Source organism: Anolis sagrei, chromosome 4 (genome assembly GCF_037176765.1).
Source record: "Anolis sagrei isolate rAnoSag1 chromosome 4, rAnoSag1.mat, whole genome shotgun sequence".
NCBI classification, from domain to species: Eukaryota; Metazoa; Chordata; class Lepidosauria; order Squamata; family Dactyloidae; genus Anolis; species Anolis sagrei.
In genome coordinates this window covers 163,975,147-163,995,538 of record NC_090024.1, presented here as the reverse complement: position 1 = coordinate 163,995,538, position 20,392 = coordinate 163,975,147, and the positions used below count along the sequence as shown (strand labels likewise).

General features: G+C 36.3%; 1 protein-coding gene across 9 annotated transcripts in view; it reads left to right on the top strand.

Moving 5' to 3' along the window:
- LRRC7 (leucine rich repeat containing 7) overlaps positions 1-20,392 on the top strand; it is a 215,861-nt gene that overhangs the window by 153,787 nt on the left and 41,682 nt on the right. For 7 of the 9 annotated variants that reach the window (XM_067467828.1, XM_067467825.1, XM_067467831.1 and 4 more), the window contains 9 exons: positions 998-1,127; positions 2,770-2,885; positions 5,881-5,950; positions 7,495-7,594; positions 8,575-8,699; positions 12,394-12,444; positions 13,576-13,776; positions 16,143-16,254; positions 17,788-17,968. In XM_067467828.1, the coding sequence (XP_067323929.1) occupies positions 998-1,127; positions 2,770-2,885; positions 5,881-5,950; positions 7,495-7,594; positions 8,575-8,699; positions 12,394-12,444; positions 13,576-13,776; positions 16,143-16,254; positions 17,788-17,968 (1,086 nt within the window). The remainder of the gene's footprint in view (positions 1-997; positions 1,128-2,769; positions 2,886-5,880; positions 5,951-7,494; positions 7,595-8,574; positions 8,700-12,393; positions 12,445-13,575; positions 13,777-16,142; positions 16,255-17,787; positions 17,969-20,392) is intronic. The other 2 variants (XM_067467827.1, XM_067467833.1) reach the window with 1 other exon arrangement.

Sequence of the window (20,392 nt, the reverse complement as noted above, 5' to 3'; positions counted from 1 at the left end):
ATAGAGTAATTTTATGTCATGTCATCCCAGTATTACAGAAATTTATTTCTCAGTTTGAGAGAAAATACATGCTTACAAATGGTGGCTGATCCTTGTGAGATTAGGGTGAGACAGATGTCCTGAGATTTGAGTTGCTGATTTGTGCTTTCACCAGCAAATGTCTTATCATATTTAAGATTCTGTTGATGGTGACATATTTTTAAAATATGCTGTGCCATCATATTGTGTATTAACGTTTCTCTTCATTCTAGTCAGTTCCCAGAACAGGCACTATTTATTGCACAAGTACCATTTTATTTCCTGTTCTTGGTGCAGAAATGTGATTCTTAGTACAGTTTGTGGAATGGTGAGGCAATAATGTAGAAATATTATGTGCCTCAAATAACAACAGCAGTCAGTGAAATAATTCACTGGGGCCTTTCCCCCCAAATCAAATAAATATAATTACTTACGTGTACAGCAGAAGGTTTGTAGCTTTTTGTTAGGCTAGTTGCCAAGCAGTATAAGACTCTTGTATCAATTCCTCACATATGAACTTGCCAAATTTGTAATTAAGAGATCTTTTGACAGAACATGGTTCATTTTGCTTATCATTCAAGTGCATGTGTACATGTTGACATAAGTGTGTGTTGCAAGGGTGTACAATTAATCACATGGCAAAATATATATTGAGATGTATCAGAATTACTTCAAACATGTTATTGTATGTGGGACTTTAATAATTAGACGTTGTTTTGTATAAGGCAACTTCTAGATTCTAAAAAAGTTAGTCCCAGACTGAACCATTCTTCTGTTTAAATTAAACATTTACTTTGAATGCATGTCCATGTTCTTCAAATAGATCTTCATAATGTCATTCCCAAAATTCACTTAATCCACTGTTGGTCTTTTGCCTGTTTGTCTGTTTTTCAAATCTGGAATGTTAAAGATAAAACAGAAGGAAACTAATAATGGATAGTTTTGTAAAACAGACTTACAAATGTTCTTAAAATTTCAGTTTATCTTTATTAGAAGAATTTGACTGCAGCTGTAATGAACTGGAGTCTCTACCTCCCACCATTGGCTACCTGCACAGTCTCCGGACGCTAGCTGTAGATGAAAATTTCCTGCCTGAACTGCCCAGAGAAGTAAGGATTATTATGAAATATAGTTTATTTGAAAATGTTATTTTTTCCAGAAAAAAATCAAGAAATGTTATGAAAATTAAAATGATTTTGGCCCATATGGGTACCTGTATAAAACAGGAAATACAAATAGTCAGGTGTATATAGTGTGCACACTGATAAATGAGAATAGTCCCACAGTAATTATGATAATCAGTAATGGCTTTCAGAAATTTTTGTTCTTAACCATTTCTGTTTTCCATTGCATAGCTTAGGTATGCTAATCAGGATCTGGAATATAGAGTTGTTAGACTGAAAACTGGAGACAGCTCCTGTATTTTTAACTCTTTTATAGGAGAGTTTTGCTTGTCACACAATCAGGTCACAAGCAACATTTGCTGAAAATTCTTTTTTTTTTTTTTGCACTGTCATTAAAGGTACAGAAACTATTTCAACAAGTGCAGTGTTTCTGCCTGTGGAGTGTCACTGGTGGATTGTTTGATTTCCCTTCTGGTTAAAGCGATCAGCTTCTGCATTTTAAACAGTAGAGAAAGCGCATAACAGCATTTGCCCACTCAGGCAGTACATGGCTTCCAGCATATGGCTACTCTAGCTAATGGTTGAATACAAGTTCATGCCATCTACAGAGGGCACTTCCATACAGCCATATATTCCAGAATATCAAGGCAGATAATCCACAATATCTGCTTTGAACTGGATTATCTGAGTCTAAACTGCCATATAATCCAATTCATGTGGATTTTATACAGCTGTGTGGAATGGGCCAGAGGCCCCTTCAACTCTGCCACATAATCCAGATTATCAAAACAGGTAATCCACATTATCGTCTTTGAACTGAATTATATGAGTCTACATTGCCATATAATCTAGCTCAAAGTAGATAATCTATATTTTATATGGCATTGTAGAAGGAGCCATTAGCCCCTTCCACACAGCTGAATAAAATCCCACATTTTCTGCTTTGAACCAGGTTATATGACAGTGTAGACTCAGATAAACCAGTTCAAAACATATATTTGGGATTTTCTTCCTTGATATTCTGGGATATAGGGCTGTGTGGAAGGGCCCCAAGAAACGACAAGTCCAATAGCTTCTTTTTAAATCCATATTGCCAATTTGGATAATTGGGCAATTAAACCATGGGGAAAAGTTGCCCTTTTCCATGGGGAAAAGTATGCCTAGGCAGTATTCCATTGTTACTGGAGAAAAAAAGATGCTGCATTGCTTCATAGATTAGCTAATTCCAGAATTGAATTTAGCCTGCTAGAATTTAGTGGTATTTCAGTCCTATGTCCCATTGTACCAATATTCATGACTCAAAGAATACAAACTATACATCCATATGATGGTCTGAGTAGAGAAATATGGTTTTAAATTACGAGTACTTCCAAACTGAGTTATATTTCAGTTTCTAAACAAATGTATCTTCCTATATGGGAAGTATTTGGCATTGTCTCATATCAATAAATGATATATAAGAATCAGATATAATTCCTGATTAATCTATGTGTAAACTGGGTGCTATAGGGCATTATGTGAAATCAACATATATCCTATTCTAGAAGTATATCTAATCCATGTGTATATATAATAGTAATTATGAAAACATATCAAGTGTTTCCTCAATTGTACTTGATACCCACAGATTGGAAGTTGTAAAAATGTAACAGTTATGTCTCTACGCTCAAACAAGCTGGAATTTCTTCCTGATGAGATTGGTCAGATGCAAAAACTCCGAGTCTTAAATTTGAGTGACAACAGGTAATCCTTTTTTATCTTTAAAAATTTCACATGTAACTAGTGTTTCTATCTCTTCCAGATTTATAGTTAGTGAAATTTTCATTTCTTAAAGCATTTCAAGGTTATCATTTGGCTGTAGTTATTAAAATGTTCATTCAAGTACGTTCAGATTATCCATTGATAGGAAATTATACAGTTCCCCTTATCATTTGAATGAGATTCAGACATTTTCCCTCAAGGCAAGAACTCTGCTTTGAAAATGCTATATTTCCAATTATTTAAAGATGTACTGGTGGAATTACTGTTGTTATTGTAATATTTTTAATGTAGAATTCCAGCTGATAAAAGATTATGATCATCTGTTTTTCTTACTTTATTACTTAAATATTACTAGTCCATTTATGAATAATTATCTTGAATATGTTCTTGAAAGTTCATACTGGTCAAATCTACAAATTCAAATGACAGGAAAATGTAGTAAAAGTCAACTTCAACTTACTTAAGTGTCTCTTAACATCTTGGGTTTTTATATACAGCTCTGTTTTTTTAAGAGACCGCTTTAACAAAAAAAAAAGCATTACTAAAACATGAAATTTGAACCTGGTTTTATCCCAGTATGGTATATAATATGAATATAGACAGAATTCAAGATTGGAACGAGAGGAAATTCTTGGTTGGGACCAGAAGATATAGCCCAGAAGTTTGAGTGGATTTTACAACGTCTAGAACAAATAATAGCCCATGTAACCAAGTTCAGTCAGTTTAAAGGTTTCCCCTTTACATTAAGTCTAGTCATGTCTGGCTCTGGGAGTGGTGTTCATCTCTATTTCTAAGCTGAAGAGCTGGCATTGTCTTTAGATACCTCCAAGGTCATGTGGCCAGCATCACTGCATGGAGTGCTGTTACCTTCCTACCTATTGATCTACTCATACTTGCATGTTTTCGAACTGCTAGGTTGGCAGAAGCTGTGGATAACAGCTGGAGCTCACCCCGCTCCCTGGATTCGAATGCCAACCTTTCAGTCAGCAAGTTCAGCAGCTCAGTGGTTTAACCCACTGCCCCACTGGGGGCTCCCTTAGTTGGTTTAGTAAAGTGGTAAATATCAATCCTTGATTATTATTATTATTATTATTATTATAGCAAACCACTAGTTTTTGTTTTCTCATTTCCCAAACAAGAATAATAGAAAACTGCACTGAAGAGAATGGATGAGATCATGATAAGGGCACCTTTCATTTCCATTTTGTATCGATTTTTTTATGAATTGGAAGATTCCACAGAGTTCAGTAACCATTCAACTGGATGAAGAAAAGATCTGAATAGTTACTGAACTCTGTATAATCTTCCAATTAGGCAGACTGATCTATGAGGTATCAGAGAAATATGGAAAGTAAAGTTATGTTCTAACAAAACTATAGGGAAACAAGTAACATTAATGAGCTGAAGAAGTGCAAAATCTCCAGGCATGAAAGATAAAAATTTGTGGGGAAAAGATTAGCATTTAGAATTGACATTTCCCAAGCTTTAAAGTTCCACTTCCTATTTATTTGTCTTATCAGGAGCAAACCAAGAGTACAGTTGTAATGTGTTTAAAAAACACAAAGTTTAAAAAATGTGGCATTATATTAAATGTCCTTTGACCAGTAGCTGGTCACTTGGAGTGCCTCTGGTGTTGCTATAAGAAGGTCCTCCATTGTGCAGGTGGCAGGGCTCAGACTGCATTGTAGCAGGTGGTCTGTGTTTTGCTCTTTTCCGCACTCGCATATTGTGGACTCCAATTTGTGGCCCCATTTCTTAAGATTGGCTCTGCGTCTCGTGGTGCCAGAGTGCAGTCTGTTCAACACCTTCAAAGTTGCCCAGCCTTCTGTGTGCCCAGGAGGGAGTCCCTTATTTGATATGAGCCATGGGTTGAAGTTGTGGATTTTGCCTGCCACTTTTGAACTCTTGCTTGCTGGAGTGTTCCTGCGAGTATCTCTGTAGATCTTAGAAAACTATTTCTTGATTATGGAAGCAATAGCCTTGCCTTTTCAACACGAGAGAGAGAGCATCATTTTGCCATCACAAACCTTAACTGCTGGTACAGATTACTATCTCAGGGACAATATGCTTTTCTTATGACTGAAGATTTTCTAAAGGTTGAAAAGCACTCCTTGATACGATAAAATCTGGGCAGCCTTTGATCGTAATAAAATAAAGTTGGCACTCGTGTAAAACTCTTCAGCTTCATGAAAGGGTCTGCATGTTCACAGCATGGCTTTCATCTTTTTGATGCTCAGGAGTACCTCCACAGGACTAGAATAACACACAGAAGTGCATCACACACCAAAAAGAGCTCCTGGTGTGGCACAAAATATTTTAAAGGATGAAGAGGCATGCTGGATTGAAAATTTATCTCTTTTCCATAATTTCACCAATTTAAATTTTAAATTTAGTCAGCAGTAGAACTAGGAATTTTATTTAGACATTTTTATTTTCCTATTGTAATGTAGTTAGTGTTGGGGAAAAATAAAGATTATATCCTGTGGTGGTGAGCTTCAGGAAATTCTTAAGTAGAATCAGAAAATGGGCCTCCAGATAAAGATAGAATAACAGAAAGTGAGCAAGAGGGTCAATTTTATTCTATTAAATAGCATTTTGTAGACTCCCATTTACCTAAATATAAAAATTAAGTGCCTGCATAGATGTTGGCTACAAATAAACAAACCACATCTGTGCAGTCAAGCTGGCAGTATTTTTATGTATTATTTTAACCATCTGGGTCTTATGAATATTGTCTGAGGATTAGGAAGTTAAGTAAAATATGGATTTTTAGATGAGAAAACATTGGGGGAAGGGAATCAATAAAGTGAATATTTTCTAAAGCAGTACAAAAAAATAAACAAAGTGATAGGAAATTGGGCATTCCTTGTTACCTGACTGCAATGTATTACTAGCTGTTGCTAACTCTATGTTAGAAAATAGGGTGTTCTCTACATGATAACACTCTCATTATCGCAATGCTGTAATTTTTTTCCAGATTGAAAAATTTGCCTATCACTTTTACAAAGCTTAAAGAACTTGCTGCACTCTGGCTCTCAGACAACCAGGTACATATTTATTTACTGACTTTCTTTGTCCTTGCAGCAAATTCAGCTGTATTTCTGCAATGTTTATATTGAACTGTGAGTGTTTGAAAACACATTAATTCAAATGAAAAATTCAGAGGTTGACCCATATATGTTCATAGTACACACACATACCTCCTTAATGTTTTTCCCTTCCACAGATGTCCCAGTGAAGATTACCAAATGTTACAGGAAGGTTTAAAATCTTGGGATTGGGTTGCCTATCAAGAACCAATTTCTATTGCGTTTTATAGCCTATTGTTTTCAGAATAAAATGAATACCGTGCTCAGTCACTGAGCTTCATAGCCAAATGCAGATTTGAAGTCAGATCTTCTCAGGCCTCACTTGATGTTAACTGCATTTGGTGGTATGCAAGCACTTGCCTAGAAATTTAAATTAGTGAGACTTGCTCTTGAATAACCTGCATAAGTGTGAACTGTTATGTGACCACTGAGACCCCTTCCACACTGCCAGATAATCCAGGTTATCAAAGCAGAAAATCCACATCTGATTTGAACTGGGTTTTCTTAGTCTACACTGCTATATAATCCAGTTCGAAGCAGATAATGTGGATTTTATACATGGTAGAAGGGACTTGAGATTGGCTTTTAGCCCTTTTTGACTATGACTGTGACTCTGGAGACCAGAGTTTGAATTCCTGCTCTGCCATGAAAACCCATTGGGTAACCTTGGGCAAGTCACAGTCAGTCTCAGAGGAAAGCAATAGCAACCCCCTCTGAATAAAAGCTTTCCAGAAAAACCACATGCTACGTTTCCCTTATAGTTGCCATAAATCAGAAATGATTGAGCACAAACAACAAGTATATAAACTGTAAAATTATAACATAGGGAAAGTGTTTGTGTAAATGTATATTTGGGATTGTATTTGTGTTTCTGGGCATCCTGTGGTGACAATATAGAGACAATATCCTTGGTAAATCTAATAGAGGCAATGTCCTTTTTCAGACTTGCTTAAGGAATCAGGTATTTCCTTCTGTTCATCTAGGTGGCACAGCAAACAAGTTACATGCTGGTTGGACCTATGGGCATATGCTCACTTTTCCATGAGCCAAAATGATCACTGATGGGCTCCCCAAAGCTCTTAGCAGGATGCCGTAACTGCCCACCTTGCTGCTTTTGGACTGGACATTTCCACCCTTCCTTTCCAGCGGACAAGAGATGTTGATTCCATGGAAGTATGCTAGCAGCACTAGACTGGATTTTGACCATAACAATTTATTCTTTGTAATGAAACAACAAAACAACATATAAATGAATAAACCATCCAAAAGTAAAGATTTATGTATTGGTTGGACGTGTTATGTCCTAATTTTGACGTGTTAATATCACACCTGTAAAATCATGCTGCTAACATATTTTCAGCAAAAACAAATATGAACAAGAGTGCTCCTTGTCATAGAATTTCTTAACATTCTTCTTATTTGATAGATAACATCACTTTGTTTAATTGCCACATAGTCCTTTGGGAGTTATTGTAGTTTTTGTGTGTGTTCTTCACTTACAGTCTAAGGCCCTTATCCCTCTTCAAACCGAGGCACATCCAGAAACAAAGCAAAGAGTGCTGACTAACTACATGTTTCCTCAGCAGCCCCGTGGTGATGAAGGTAAAGTTCTGTCAGCCTGGTTTTCTAAATACAGAAATCTATGAAATAATTATTTAATGCCAGCTTAAATGTTCCAAACAGTGGTACTATTGGTAGTTGTAAGGGGCTAGGCTTAGCACAGCAGGCTAAACCACTGTGCAGCAAAAAGATCCTACTAATTTAAAAGTCAGCAGTTCAAGCCCGGGTTGGGCATTAGCCCCAGCTCATTTGCACACCTATCAGGGTTGAAAGCAGAAAATGTTAGTAGACAAAATAGGTACTACTTTTTAGCGGGGAGGCTAAAAAGTAGTACCTAAAAGGATATCAGCTGAGAGGATCAGGAAGAGATCCTCTGCATGGAAGATGAAGCAACAGTACCCCTGTGGCTGGAGTCGAGCACAACCTCCAAAGATGCCAGAAATAATATGTGAAAAAACTGCCCTTACCTCTTCTGTGTTGTCTGTCCTTGTTAATTGTATAATTAAGCCTTGAATGTTTGCTGTGTATGTGTTCTGTAAAACTGTTCTGAGTCCTCTTTGGGGTGAGAAGGGCAGGTATAAATACTGGAAAAAAACTAACTAAATAAAATTGTATCTTTTATAATGCAACCTAAAGAATCCATTTTGTATTTCTAAAGCAATTGGTGCCCTAGGTTTTTTTTCAGTAGGTATAGTTGATATTTAGCTTTATGTATTTCTTGAAGGTTTCCCTCTATATTATCTTTTGGCTCTGATGTCAGAGCCAGGTAGGTGTTTTCCATGAACAAAAGTCCTCAGTGACTTTACCTACCTCAGTATGCTCATAATCTGAGTCCTACTGTGAGACAAATTTTAATTATTTGCAATCACTTCCCAGAGACAGAATGGAAATGTTTCCAACTTACATGTTTTTAAAAAGTTAGTAATTGGTATAAAGGACACTTTTTTGCATTGCTGGTAATGTGATTGTGCATTATGAGTGAGGTTTCATTTGATTCTGGCATTAATTTTCTAACTAACTAGATTTCCAGTCAGACAGTGATAGTTTTAATCCTACACTGTGGGAGGAACAGCGACAACAGCGTATGACAGTTGCCTTTGAATTTGAAGAAAAAAAGGGAGAAGAGGAAAATGCAGGAAAAGTTAAGGTAATTGTGTTTCTTCATTTTTGCTTTTTTTTTTTGAGGTAAAGTTCAGTGAACAAAACTCAAAGAGAATAAATATTACTTGTAAATGTGTAGAGCCATTATTGACGAAATCTGTACATATATAAATCTAAAAATCAGAATTGGAGAAAAGGATTATGCCTGAATAAACATGCACAGAATTGCACTATAAGCTTTCCTGAAATATGAATGCCATTAAACCATAGAGCAGTGTTTCTCAACCTGTGGGTCCCCAGATGTTTTGGCCTTCAACTCCCAGAAATCCTAACAGCTGGTAAACTGGCTGGGATTTCTGGGAGTTGTAGACCCATACACTTGGGGAACCACAGGTGAAGAACCACTGCTTTAGAGTGTTCATTGAGATCGATAGAACTTTCCAGGTGCTCACAAGCTTCCTCCCTCTGTAGCTGGCTTAGAGGAAGTCCAGCATGTACATGGAGCTGCACTACTTTACTATATTGAAAAAATCTGACCTCTTTTTCCAAAATAGTCAGCTGTCTTCTTTGTATGCACCTTTACTTGACATTGTCTAGACAATTGTCATAATGGTCTATTAAGGCTTGTGACATTTATAAAGAAAGGAATTGGCAGTCTTTTCAATATCTTGGGAGACTGAGAATTATATATTGTTTTGTGTGAATCATGTTTGGCAAAATGGGATAAGACTGCTCAAATTACACATCTTAGCGTGACCCATTTTAAAAAGAGTAACCTCAAGTGAAAATGGAAGCAGATGGCTTAGGTTCCCATAGAGTTCTTCAATTAGCTAACTGAGAAGCAAATAGCCCTTTGAAATAACTCTTCCATAAGACCTGCAAAGATGACTGATAATATCGATAATTAAATTCTTATGTTAGTATTGAGGAATGTCATCCTTACGTAGTTACAAAATGACTAAATGCCTTGAATGTTTGTGTGTATTGAGAATCCTTATTGTCCTCTAATCTTAGCACAAGTTATTCCTTCATGAATATCAGTGTCTTGCATAAGGAAATACCTGCAATCCTGGGTTGTTGTAGGTTTTTTCAGGCTATATGGCCATGTTCTAGAGGCATTCTCTCCTGACATTTCGCCTGCATCTATGGCAAGCATCCTCAGAGGTACCTCACTACCTCTGAGGATGCTTGCCATAGATGGAGGCGAAAGGTCAGGAGAGAATGCCTCTAGAACATGACCATATAGGCTGAAAAACCCTACAACAACCCAGTGATTCCGGCCACGAAAACCTTCAACAATACCTACAATCCCTTTGTTCACCAAAGATTACTCAGAGGTTTTGTTTCTTAGGGCCAAGATAATATGTGCAATTTCTGTGCAAAGAGTCAGTAGCAATTTCTTCTAACATTAGTGGAGCAGCACACTAGTTCACCACATCTGAAGGCAAGAGAGTCTATAAAGGAATAGGTGCACCATGGCATACAGCACTCAGTCCTAATGTCTCACCATCACACTCTATTCCCACTGTTTCTGGCTTGAAGCAGGCACCCATTGTGCCTATTGATGATGCTGGCCCTGGTGCTCACAGACATAATTTAGTTTTTTCTTCAGAAATTTTTAAACCTTCACATAGACCCTGATCATAATCAGTCGTTGAACATAAAGCAATTGTTAATCTTAACTAGGATAGACCAATTGAGACTGAATCTACACTACCATATAATCCACTTTCTGAATCCAGATTACCTGCTTTGAACTGAATTATATGGCAATGTATTATAGACTCGTATAATCCAGCTCAACACAGATAACCTGGATTCAAAAACTGAATTATATGGCAGTGTAGATCCAACTATAATTAGTGGAACCGACCCATATGTTGATTTAAGTCTCATTAATTCAATAGGTCTACTCTAGTCCCATATAACTGGATTTAGTCCTATGTAACTGTATGTCTGTGTATTCTGAAGTGAAAGCTAGAAATACGCCATAGATAAAAGAGCCATGATACCTTTTTCACACTAAAATTGGAGGAAGTTCATTAAAAATTCCTCTATCTTCCATTAGTAAATATAGAGTCCGATAGAGTCATTTGTCTTAGAGCCACGAGGAGATATACCACATTTATGTTTTTTACTTTTTCCTGATGTGAATCTTCAAAATATAACTACCATACCAGTTCTAGATCTCAAAGCTTTACCTAATATCATAAAGTTAGTTTCCTGTGAGGATGTTCTACTGACAGTATAGTAGTAGTCACTGTAACCAGATTTCCCCTCCCATTTGTAGTCCCCAAAGCAGGCGTCCATGTGATTCTGGAGGACTAGGAAACCCAACAACAAGTTTTCAGGTGATGTGGAATGTTGAAGTAGGAAAGTGATAGGATGAAAGCTCCATAGTAGATCATTGGATGTACCTCATTCTTGCCTTGACATTTAAATTTTGTCTCATTTGTCTGCAGATGGCTTCGTACCCCATACTTAAACTCATAGGGTTGGGCACCCATACATTCAATAGTTTGTATATGTTTCCAAATCCAGGCAGAGCTTTCTGGTGTGCTTCCAGCAATATATTGTTGCCCTGCTGGACTGACATGAGTGGTTTAATTCTAAAACAGCACATTTATAGTTTGGGAATAACAAAAAAACATAAAATTTCCAAGTTTGGGGAATATATAGGAAAATAGCAATCAGTCTCATAAAATACTTCATATTTCTTTTTATATTGTGAAACCAGAATGTTTTGAAATTGTTTTTTTTTTACTTAAGTGAATAAAAAGACTAACAAGATTCTATCTAATCTGTTTATAGAAATTAATATTCTTTCCCTCTCTTGTTTATGCAACGTTCTTGTAAAACTGCTCACTAAAACACAAAATCTGATTTATTTATCTGATAATTGCAATTTATTTCACTGTTGCATACCATCAAGTGATAAAACACTGCTGTTTCTTATTGTGATATGGCCTAAGGGCTAATCAATAAAATTACTAGTACTAGTGATAAAACACTGAGTAATAAATATATGTGTGTGAAGTACTCAATGTTCTGTTTTGCTTTAACAATGGTATTTTCAAATTTAATAAAATGGCAGGTTTTTTCTTAAAGTTAAAGGTGAGATAACCTATAGTATTTTCATTTAGTAATAGCAAAAATGCCAAATTAAATATGTTACACGGGTAAAATATATATCAGTGATGCTAGAATTTTGGAATGTTAAATGTATTTTAAAAAATATTGTGGAAGTGTTTTTGTTCTGTTCCTTTGCAAATTTTAACTTCATTAAATCTTAACAAAATGATAGATTGTGAATAAATATTTGAAGATGACTCTCCTACATTTTTATTAAGTAAACATACTGCAGAGTAAAGATGGAGCCATGCTGGTGCTTCCAAGCCACCATGGGTTTTATTTTATTATTTGTTGGCATCTTAATTATCAATGTGTTACATATCAACTGCAGACATCTTTCTGTTTGGCTGATATGAAGACATTATTCCGAGGAGTGAAACAACTCTCCATATCAAGGCCCTAATTTTCAAGGAAATCAGTGCCCTACATCAGACTTTGCATTCATTTGAGGTTCAACAGGGTCTGTTTCGTTATCTTGTGTTTAAATGAAATGTTTGATATAATTCTATAAAAAACTTTGTATTGATGGGCCTTTTGCTCAAATATATATCATTGTTTGCTGACATGAATTTGACATTAGAAATTAAAAAAGAAATTCTTCTATCCAGGAATATTGCACTTTGGAAGGTTTTTATCCCCAGCGGCATGCTACTTCTGAGGTAACTTTAAATGTGAAACATAAAAGACCATGACTAAAAAGGGAGTCTAGACTTCATTGGTAATTATCATTTTTAATATCAATATGGGAATATCTTCACCCTAATTCTATCTAGCACATCTGAGAGCACATGTAACAGTGCAAGTTAATATTGACTCTAAGATAAATTGACTTTATTCAAATTTACTTATTCTGTTTTTTTAGTATCTTTTGCAATGCATGTATTACTATTGGGCTGTCCTTAAGGTTTCCTGTCAATCTTAGTAAAACCATGGCCCAATAGCAAAGCCACTATCAGCAATTATAGTTTTTCCATTGTAAGCCAGTTAGAGCTGCTACAGCAGTGCTATATTCTATACATCCTTATTTAGTTTTCTTTGTAGTTGTACATTGACCTGTAATGTAGTATTTTGCATCTGTTATTGAGAGCCACGTTTGGATGTGTTTGTTTGTTCTGCATTCCTTATTATACTTCAGTGCTAAGTGTAAGTTGCTACCATAGTTTGTACTCTTCACATCAGTCAAGCTTTTTGAATGGATGCCTATTAATGTCTGCACTGGAACCTTGGCTGTACATGCCACTTTTGCTTTTGTGGTAAAATCAGTGATGTCACACTTTTATACAAATACATTCATCAGAGCAGGGCAAAAAACTTTTCCATACTGGGCGAACAATCCATAAAAACTGATAGGTAGGACTTCAAAACAATTAGACTTTTTTAGATTTCTACTAGTACATTCAAATAACTATCACAATCTTGTATTATAAGTCTACAGTGACTTCCCAAATATTACCAGATTTCTAGATTCTGTCCAAATGATTAAAGGTTTATTTAATTGTCTGAACGTCGAGATATAATTTAACAGCAATATTGTCAAATTATGAAGTTTAGGCAAGGGGGGGGGGGAGAATTATTTCAGTTTTGTTTTTGCCATGTTGTAAATGACATAGGCGTTAACAGTTCAGAACACAGAATAGCAAATGTTTTATGTTAACATTGTCTCAAATGCCTAAACTCACTGTCTCTGTGTTTTGCGTTTAATATGGTCTTGGCAATCAAAATTAGATGCTTAATGATTATTTTTATTCCCTGTTTGTGCTTTTAATTTATTTTGTGAAATGAATGCTCAGGTTGAAATAAACTTAAAGCGATATCCAACTCCCTACCCAGAAGATTTAAAGAATATGGTGAAATCTGTTCAAAATCTGGTGGGCAAATCTCCCCATGGAGTGAGGCCTGAGAATTCAACACCAACAGCTGTCTCAGAGCAAGCGGTGAAGGAAAAATATGAGCACAAGTGGCCAATGGCACCAAAGGAAATATCGGTGGAGGTAAGAAGTAACAATGGGATTAAAACAATCCATGGATTGCTGTGAGTTTTGAAGCAAGTGTGACTGTTGCAATTCGCAAGCTTGATTAGCATTCCGTAGCCTTGTAGCTGCAAAGTCCCTGGACATTTCACAGATGTATATACACCCCACTTGCCTCACTAGCAACAGAACCTCTGAAGATGCCAGTCACAGATGCAGGTGAAATGTCAGGAAAGAATGCTACTGAAACATGGCCATACAGTCCAAAAAGCTCACACCAACCCAGTGATTCTGGCCATGAAAGCTTTCGATAACACAAAAACAATCAGTGTTAGTTCCAGTGTAATATAGATCATTTTATTAAGATAGTGCACCAGTAAGCTTATTTATCACTCACTCCCCCTCTCTCTAAAATGCAGACATGGGAATTTGACATATTTTTACTGGGAGATGTGTTTGAGGTGAAAACCACTGAAAATAAAAAATAAATATTATAGGGACAGGAGGATCATAACATGAGCAGGTCAATTGAATCAATAATTGACACAGGTATTAATTTACCAAATTGCCATTGATTCATTGAATCTATTCCAATAGGGATTAGCAATGGCTTTTAGATTTGGGAGTTTTCAGGGGACACTGAAAACCACAAAAATGGCCTTTAAGTACCATACCTTGTCCACCACTGTTCTAGCTGAATACAATTTTACTTCCCCTTTAAATCAGAGGTAGACAAAGTGACCCCAGGGCTGCTTTAGTGCCCTTTCTGTCTATCTTTTAAAAACGTTTTCAAGATTTCCTCCCCCTTTTTTACTGCTTTAGAACAGAGGTTCTTAACCACTTTTGTTCCACTGACCCCTTTGCCAATCAGGTGAAATCCACAGACCCCTTCTCAGAATGTAGTGGCAAATAGTTTTATGACACTCAACATAGGCATGTCTGTAAATTAATTCTTAGCATTACCCAAAACAACCTTGTACAACTTTCCCACAATTTCAATACCTGATAACCTAACATTGTGCAAGATCTGCTCAAATATTTTTTTGAGATATTCAACAACTGTAATGTGATATGAAATGAATGCTACTGAAACTTATTGCATTCATTCATAAGTGAAGGAATGCTAAATTGCAGTTAGTGGGCAAAGAAAATAAAGACAATAAGTTGGGGGTTTTTTTTCAATTCAGTGTTATGGACACATTGAAATATTCCCATAGAAACCAAGGGATCTGTAGACCCCTTGTTAAGATTTGCTCTAGAATGTCCTAAAATGCACTCAGTGGGAAGTGGAAGGTATTTCTACTATTCTCAGGGTTCTCCTGGGCGATCCAGAAATTTATTTATTTGTCGTGTCAGGACAACCAGTCAAATTATATTACATTTCTAACAGAACAAAGCAAACAAACAGACAAAATACAAAATTTGTGAGTTTGGTAGTTGATTAAATGTCCTTTGACCAGTATCTGGCCACTTGGAGTGCTTCTGGTGTTGCTGCAAGAAGGTCCTCCATTGTGCATGTGGCAGGGCTCAGGTTGCATTGCAGCAGGTGGTCAGTGGTTTGCTCCTCTCCACACTCGCATGTCGAGGATTCCACTTTGTAGCCCCATTTCTGAAGATTGGCTCTGCATCTCGTGGTGCCAGAGCGCAGTCTGTTCAGCACCTTCCAAGTCGCCCAGTCCTCTGTGTGCTCAGGGGACTGTGATCCAGAAATGCAAAATATTGTTTGCAAAATATTTCCAAAAAAAGGTTTTCCGTCAAATGTTTCCAAATATTGTTGAGGTGCATTTCTGCTTCATTTTGTGCTTCCCCTGGGGCAATTTAGGTCCAGGAATGGCCTTTTTAAAAACCCAACGCATGGGGATGGAGAACAGGTGTGACCAAATGGTCTTCTAAGTGCCTAATGTGTCCCATCCCAATGAACCTGAGAGGATGTAATCAGGGCCTAAATGAGACTGGAGCTCCAGAGGAGACAAGCACAGATCTACTACAGTTTTTGTGACAAATTGCTCAAACTGATGTTTACTTTTTTCCTTTCTTTAAGATTTAGCATCACAGAGTTTGAAGGGGTTCCCAATTTGCCAGCTCTAAGGCTAGGGTTTTTTCAAGTATTTAGGATAGGTCACAGTTATTGCAGGCTAGATGATACTCTTCTATCACAATGAATAGTAGACCATATTTGTGGGGAAAATGGAGTAGTCATGCTGCAGATGCCCCAGTTCAAGACTACTTTTGGCAGCTTATACTCAATGTATATGTGCCTGTAATAATGTTCTAATTCAGCACTATAGTTTATTTTGCTCTTTAAACAAAATGTTTCTTTAGCATGATTTCTTTTTTAAAATGTTACTTAATTATGCAATTTTATTTTATTTTTTTGCATTTTGCAGGACCCTTTTGTGCACCCTGTGAATGATATGAGGATAGCAGAACTTCGACCCTCAATGGCAGAAGCACCATTGTACCAACCCAAACTTGTTCTCTTGGGAAAAGAAAAAAAAGGTACTCATTTTATTCAAAGACATAAGTTGTTAGATATCCAAATATAAGTTATGTTTTTTTATTTTAAAAAAGTGGCTGGAGTGAATTTAGAAATTATTTTATGAATATGCTATCTTGGATTGGCCATTCTATGTCTATTCACTGGAAGAGGGGAAAGGGAAAATAATCTTTCCATACTGGTTTTTGTTTCTCTTTTCCAGTAGACCTTTTCTTACAGTCTATATAAGACTATAGTCATCATCAAAGAAAGGTCTTTCTTTCATGCACTTTTGTGGAAGTTTGTTTTCTGGCTGCCACAGTTTAAAGCTAGCTTTGAACTGCATGAATGGTCAGTATAGACGGGGCTCTGTTACGCAGTGGACATTTTCTGCTGCCACCCCAAGATTATGGAATTACCTACTAGCTGGATAACCTGCATAATTTCAAAACATCAGTAAAGACCAGTCTTTGCTGCTAGACCTATTAAAGTGACATTTTTTAATTATAAGATGTAAACTATGCATTGATTACTTTTAATATGAATTGGTTTTACATGCTCTTTTAACTTGTAATATACATTTTAATTGGTGGTATATGATTTAAGCTAGTATTATGTGCCCTATTTTTTATTTTAATGTGTTGGTGTTCCCTGACTTGATCCATAGGGAAGGTGGGTAAGATATTTTTATTGTTGTTTTTGCTAGTAGTAGCAGCGTAAATAGTAGTAATAGCAGTAGTAGTATTCTAGTTCAACAATCACCATGGGCAGCACTCATGTGGTCCTAATGTAAGTCTTTATTTCAAAAGCAAGAATTCAGAATGGTTATTATTTGAATTCTGCATTCATGTATTTAAAATATTGTATATCAGCTGTGACAATATACACATTCTTTGCTATAAACACTTTCAAGGAATGCTACTCTTTAGTATCGATCACAAATGTACTGTGAAGCCACACATCCTATATACTAATTGCATAGCTGCGAAATTGGCTATAAGTGAATTGTGAAAAGCTGAGAAATGTACACTATTATGATAATAAAGATCACAACAGCTAAATTCTTCGTCTAAGGTTGGTGAGCAGTCTGCAACCGAAACGCTTAGCACATCCACTTGTCTGTGGCACTAGCAGTGTGGTTCATGAATAATACAAGGAAGATATAAACAATTTCCTTCACCTCTCTCTCCATCTCCTCTTATTTTTCCATTTCAGTCAACAAGTTACATTTCTTTTGGACAAACAGAACATTTTAACAGAACATATATTGCACTTAAAGGATAATAGTGAAGCAATATGTATACCTGCTGCAGAACAATCCATGCTTATTGATTACAACAGTGAAAAGGCCACATGGGAACATTAAAAAAGACATCATATGTATAATATTCTTAATTATTTCTGTAGATAAACTGCACAGCTGACTATACAATTGAACAGTGTAGAAGTGGAAACTACTTTTTCCACAGCAGTTGTTTTTTTTTTTTTACATATGCCAGTGTTATGCTTTCCTCTTCCATGAAATTTTAATGTCATACTTCTCATTTCGTTTGTAGAGTCAACAGATGAGTCTGAAGCTGATAAAGTTCACTGCATGAACAACAGTGTTTCTTCAGGAACCTACTCAGACTATTCACCTTCACAGGCTTCGTCAGGGTCTTCGAATGCTCGCGTTAAAATGGGGTCGTTGCAAACTACTGCTAAAGATGCTGTGAACAATTCTTTATGGGGGAACAGGTATGTTCACTTTTCAGGGTCCATTTCTGATGCCAGTTTTGAATGTAAATAAAGATAAGAAATCCTGAAGTGTAAGAATTTTTATATAAGAGATCTAATTTATAAGAGATCTTTATAAAAGAATGATTTTTTCTTTTTTTTAAATGATAGGGATTTTTGTGAAATGTACTGAAGGTGGGGGTTTAACATATTTGTACCAGTACCAGCAAAATAGTGCTCCGGATTCAGTCTTCCATCTAGAATTCAGGTTTGTCTGCCTACTCCAATGTATATCACAAAGAGTAGCATCATATTGTTGTAACACAATAACAAGAATGAAAGAGCCATAAATATGATGCATCCTTCAGTTTTTCTCTGCCACTTATACATTCCTATATGGGGTGATTAAATTAGGTAGAGAGAAGTTTTATTCCAATAGAAATACAGTAGGTTGAATTTTCAAAGAGGCTTTGACATTGCATGCCTGCTCAGCTGTGTGCTTAGGAATCATTTGCATATGGATTTTTCTTCCAAACTTCTGTGTAGACAGATAATTAGGTTTATGCAAAAGCCATTTTTATATACATGCAAATGGGGATATTGCGCTTCTCTCTTTCTCCCTCTGTCATTCTCTTTGACATTGCATGCAAAATGAATTGAATGCATTTAGATATTCATAAGGAACACAATACAGCCAACATGGCAAAAAATTAAGTACCGTTCATATTGAGGGATAAATTAAGCTGTCAGATGTATACCAGCTTGGTTTGATTGTACCCCATATAACTTGGTTACTTTGCTTATACAAAATATTTTCTTCACTAGATTAAAGCAAATTATCTAGAAGCTGTGGGAGCAAATGGTCAAATGAAATTATGTATCAAGGTATCAAACTCAATTAAGAGTTTGATTTCAGCAAGACATTTAGGAGGGAAATGAACATTCAAGATATTTTTGGAAAGAATGTGATTAACATTAATGTTTCTAAATCAACTAATTCCTATATTCATTTTTATTGGTTGAAATATTTTTGTCATTTTTCCCATTTTTTCATTGCACTTTTATCTTTTCCTCCTTTATGTGAACATTTCCTTTCATTGCCAACTTGTTATTTTTATAAATAAACAATCCTAAGTTTTCAGGAAAAGAAATGTACTTTCAAAACTTCATCTCAACATGAATACCACAAAATGATTACTTTTAAACATTTTCCCATGATTACAACATGAGTGTTAACAGAGGGATTCTTATTATTCTTATGTCTGAGTATTCCTTAGAATCATAGAATCAAAGAGTTGGAAGAGACCTCATGGGCCATCCAGTCCAACCCCCTGCCAAGAAGCAGGAATATTGCATTCAAATCACCCCTGACAGATGGCCATCCAGCCTCTGCTTAAAAGCTTCCAAAGAAGGAGCCTCCACCACACTCCGGGGCAGAGAGTTCCACTGCTGAACGGCTCTCACAGTCAGGAAGTTCTTCCTAATGTTCAGATGGAATCTCCTCTCTTGTAGTTTGAAGCCATTGTTCCGCGTCCTAGTCTCCAAGGAAGCAGAAAACAAGCTTGCTCCCTCCTCCCTGTGGCTTCCTCTCACATATTTATACTTGTCTGAGAAAACCCTAAAAAATGAGAGTGCCATAAGTCGGCAGCTAACAAAGGTATATATAAGCACAGCTGTAACAGCTATAGTATGTGTGATTAATTCACTTCTTAAAACATTTGATAACCTTTGCGGCAATCCTGTTATTTAATTGTACCATTATGTGGTTTGTTAAAATCATGGATAAATTCTTATGGGTTCTTTAAACTTGGGTGACATATTTCTAAGCTTCTCCACCCCCCCCCCCCCCCAAATCTTCAAAATGGAACATTCAGTTACAAAGCTCTGGTCTCTAGAAGGAAATAGCACACAAAGCTGATTTTCCATGAAATAATATGGGCCTGTTTGCCTTGGATAATTAATTCCATGATAGTTTCTTCACTTTCTATTTTTGCTTCAAATATTAGGGGCCATACAAATCTGGAAACGTACCCACTCCCTTTCCGATTTTTACTCAATTTCTACAAATATAAAGGGTTAGCACTGAAAAAAAGTTTCAAAGTTCCCAACCATTTTTCTTATTATGCTGCTAATAGGCTAGCATTCCTGCTCATTATTAGATTTATTAAACTATTCAATTGTCCCTCTACAGATGTGGTTTTGACTTTCATGGGTTTTGATTATTCTCAGATTTGATTAGCATCTTCTTTCTGGGAACCTCTGGGCCTTCCAGTGTGACTCTGTGGTCAACCTTTTTCAGTTATGCTGAAAGACCTTAAAATGTTTTGAGAGAACATCTCTAAGTCCACTAGTGCAATTCTGTAGTCCACAGAGATTGACTCTAGGGCATACTGGAAGACCTAGAGATTCCCAAAAAATATCTCAGATTAAAGAAAACAGCAATTT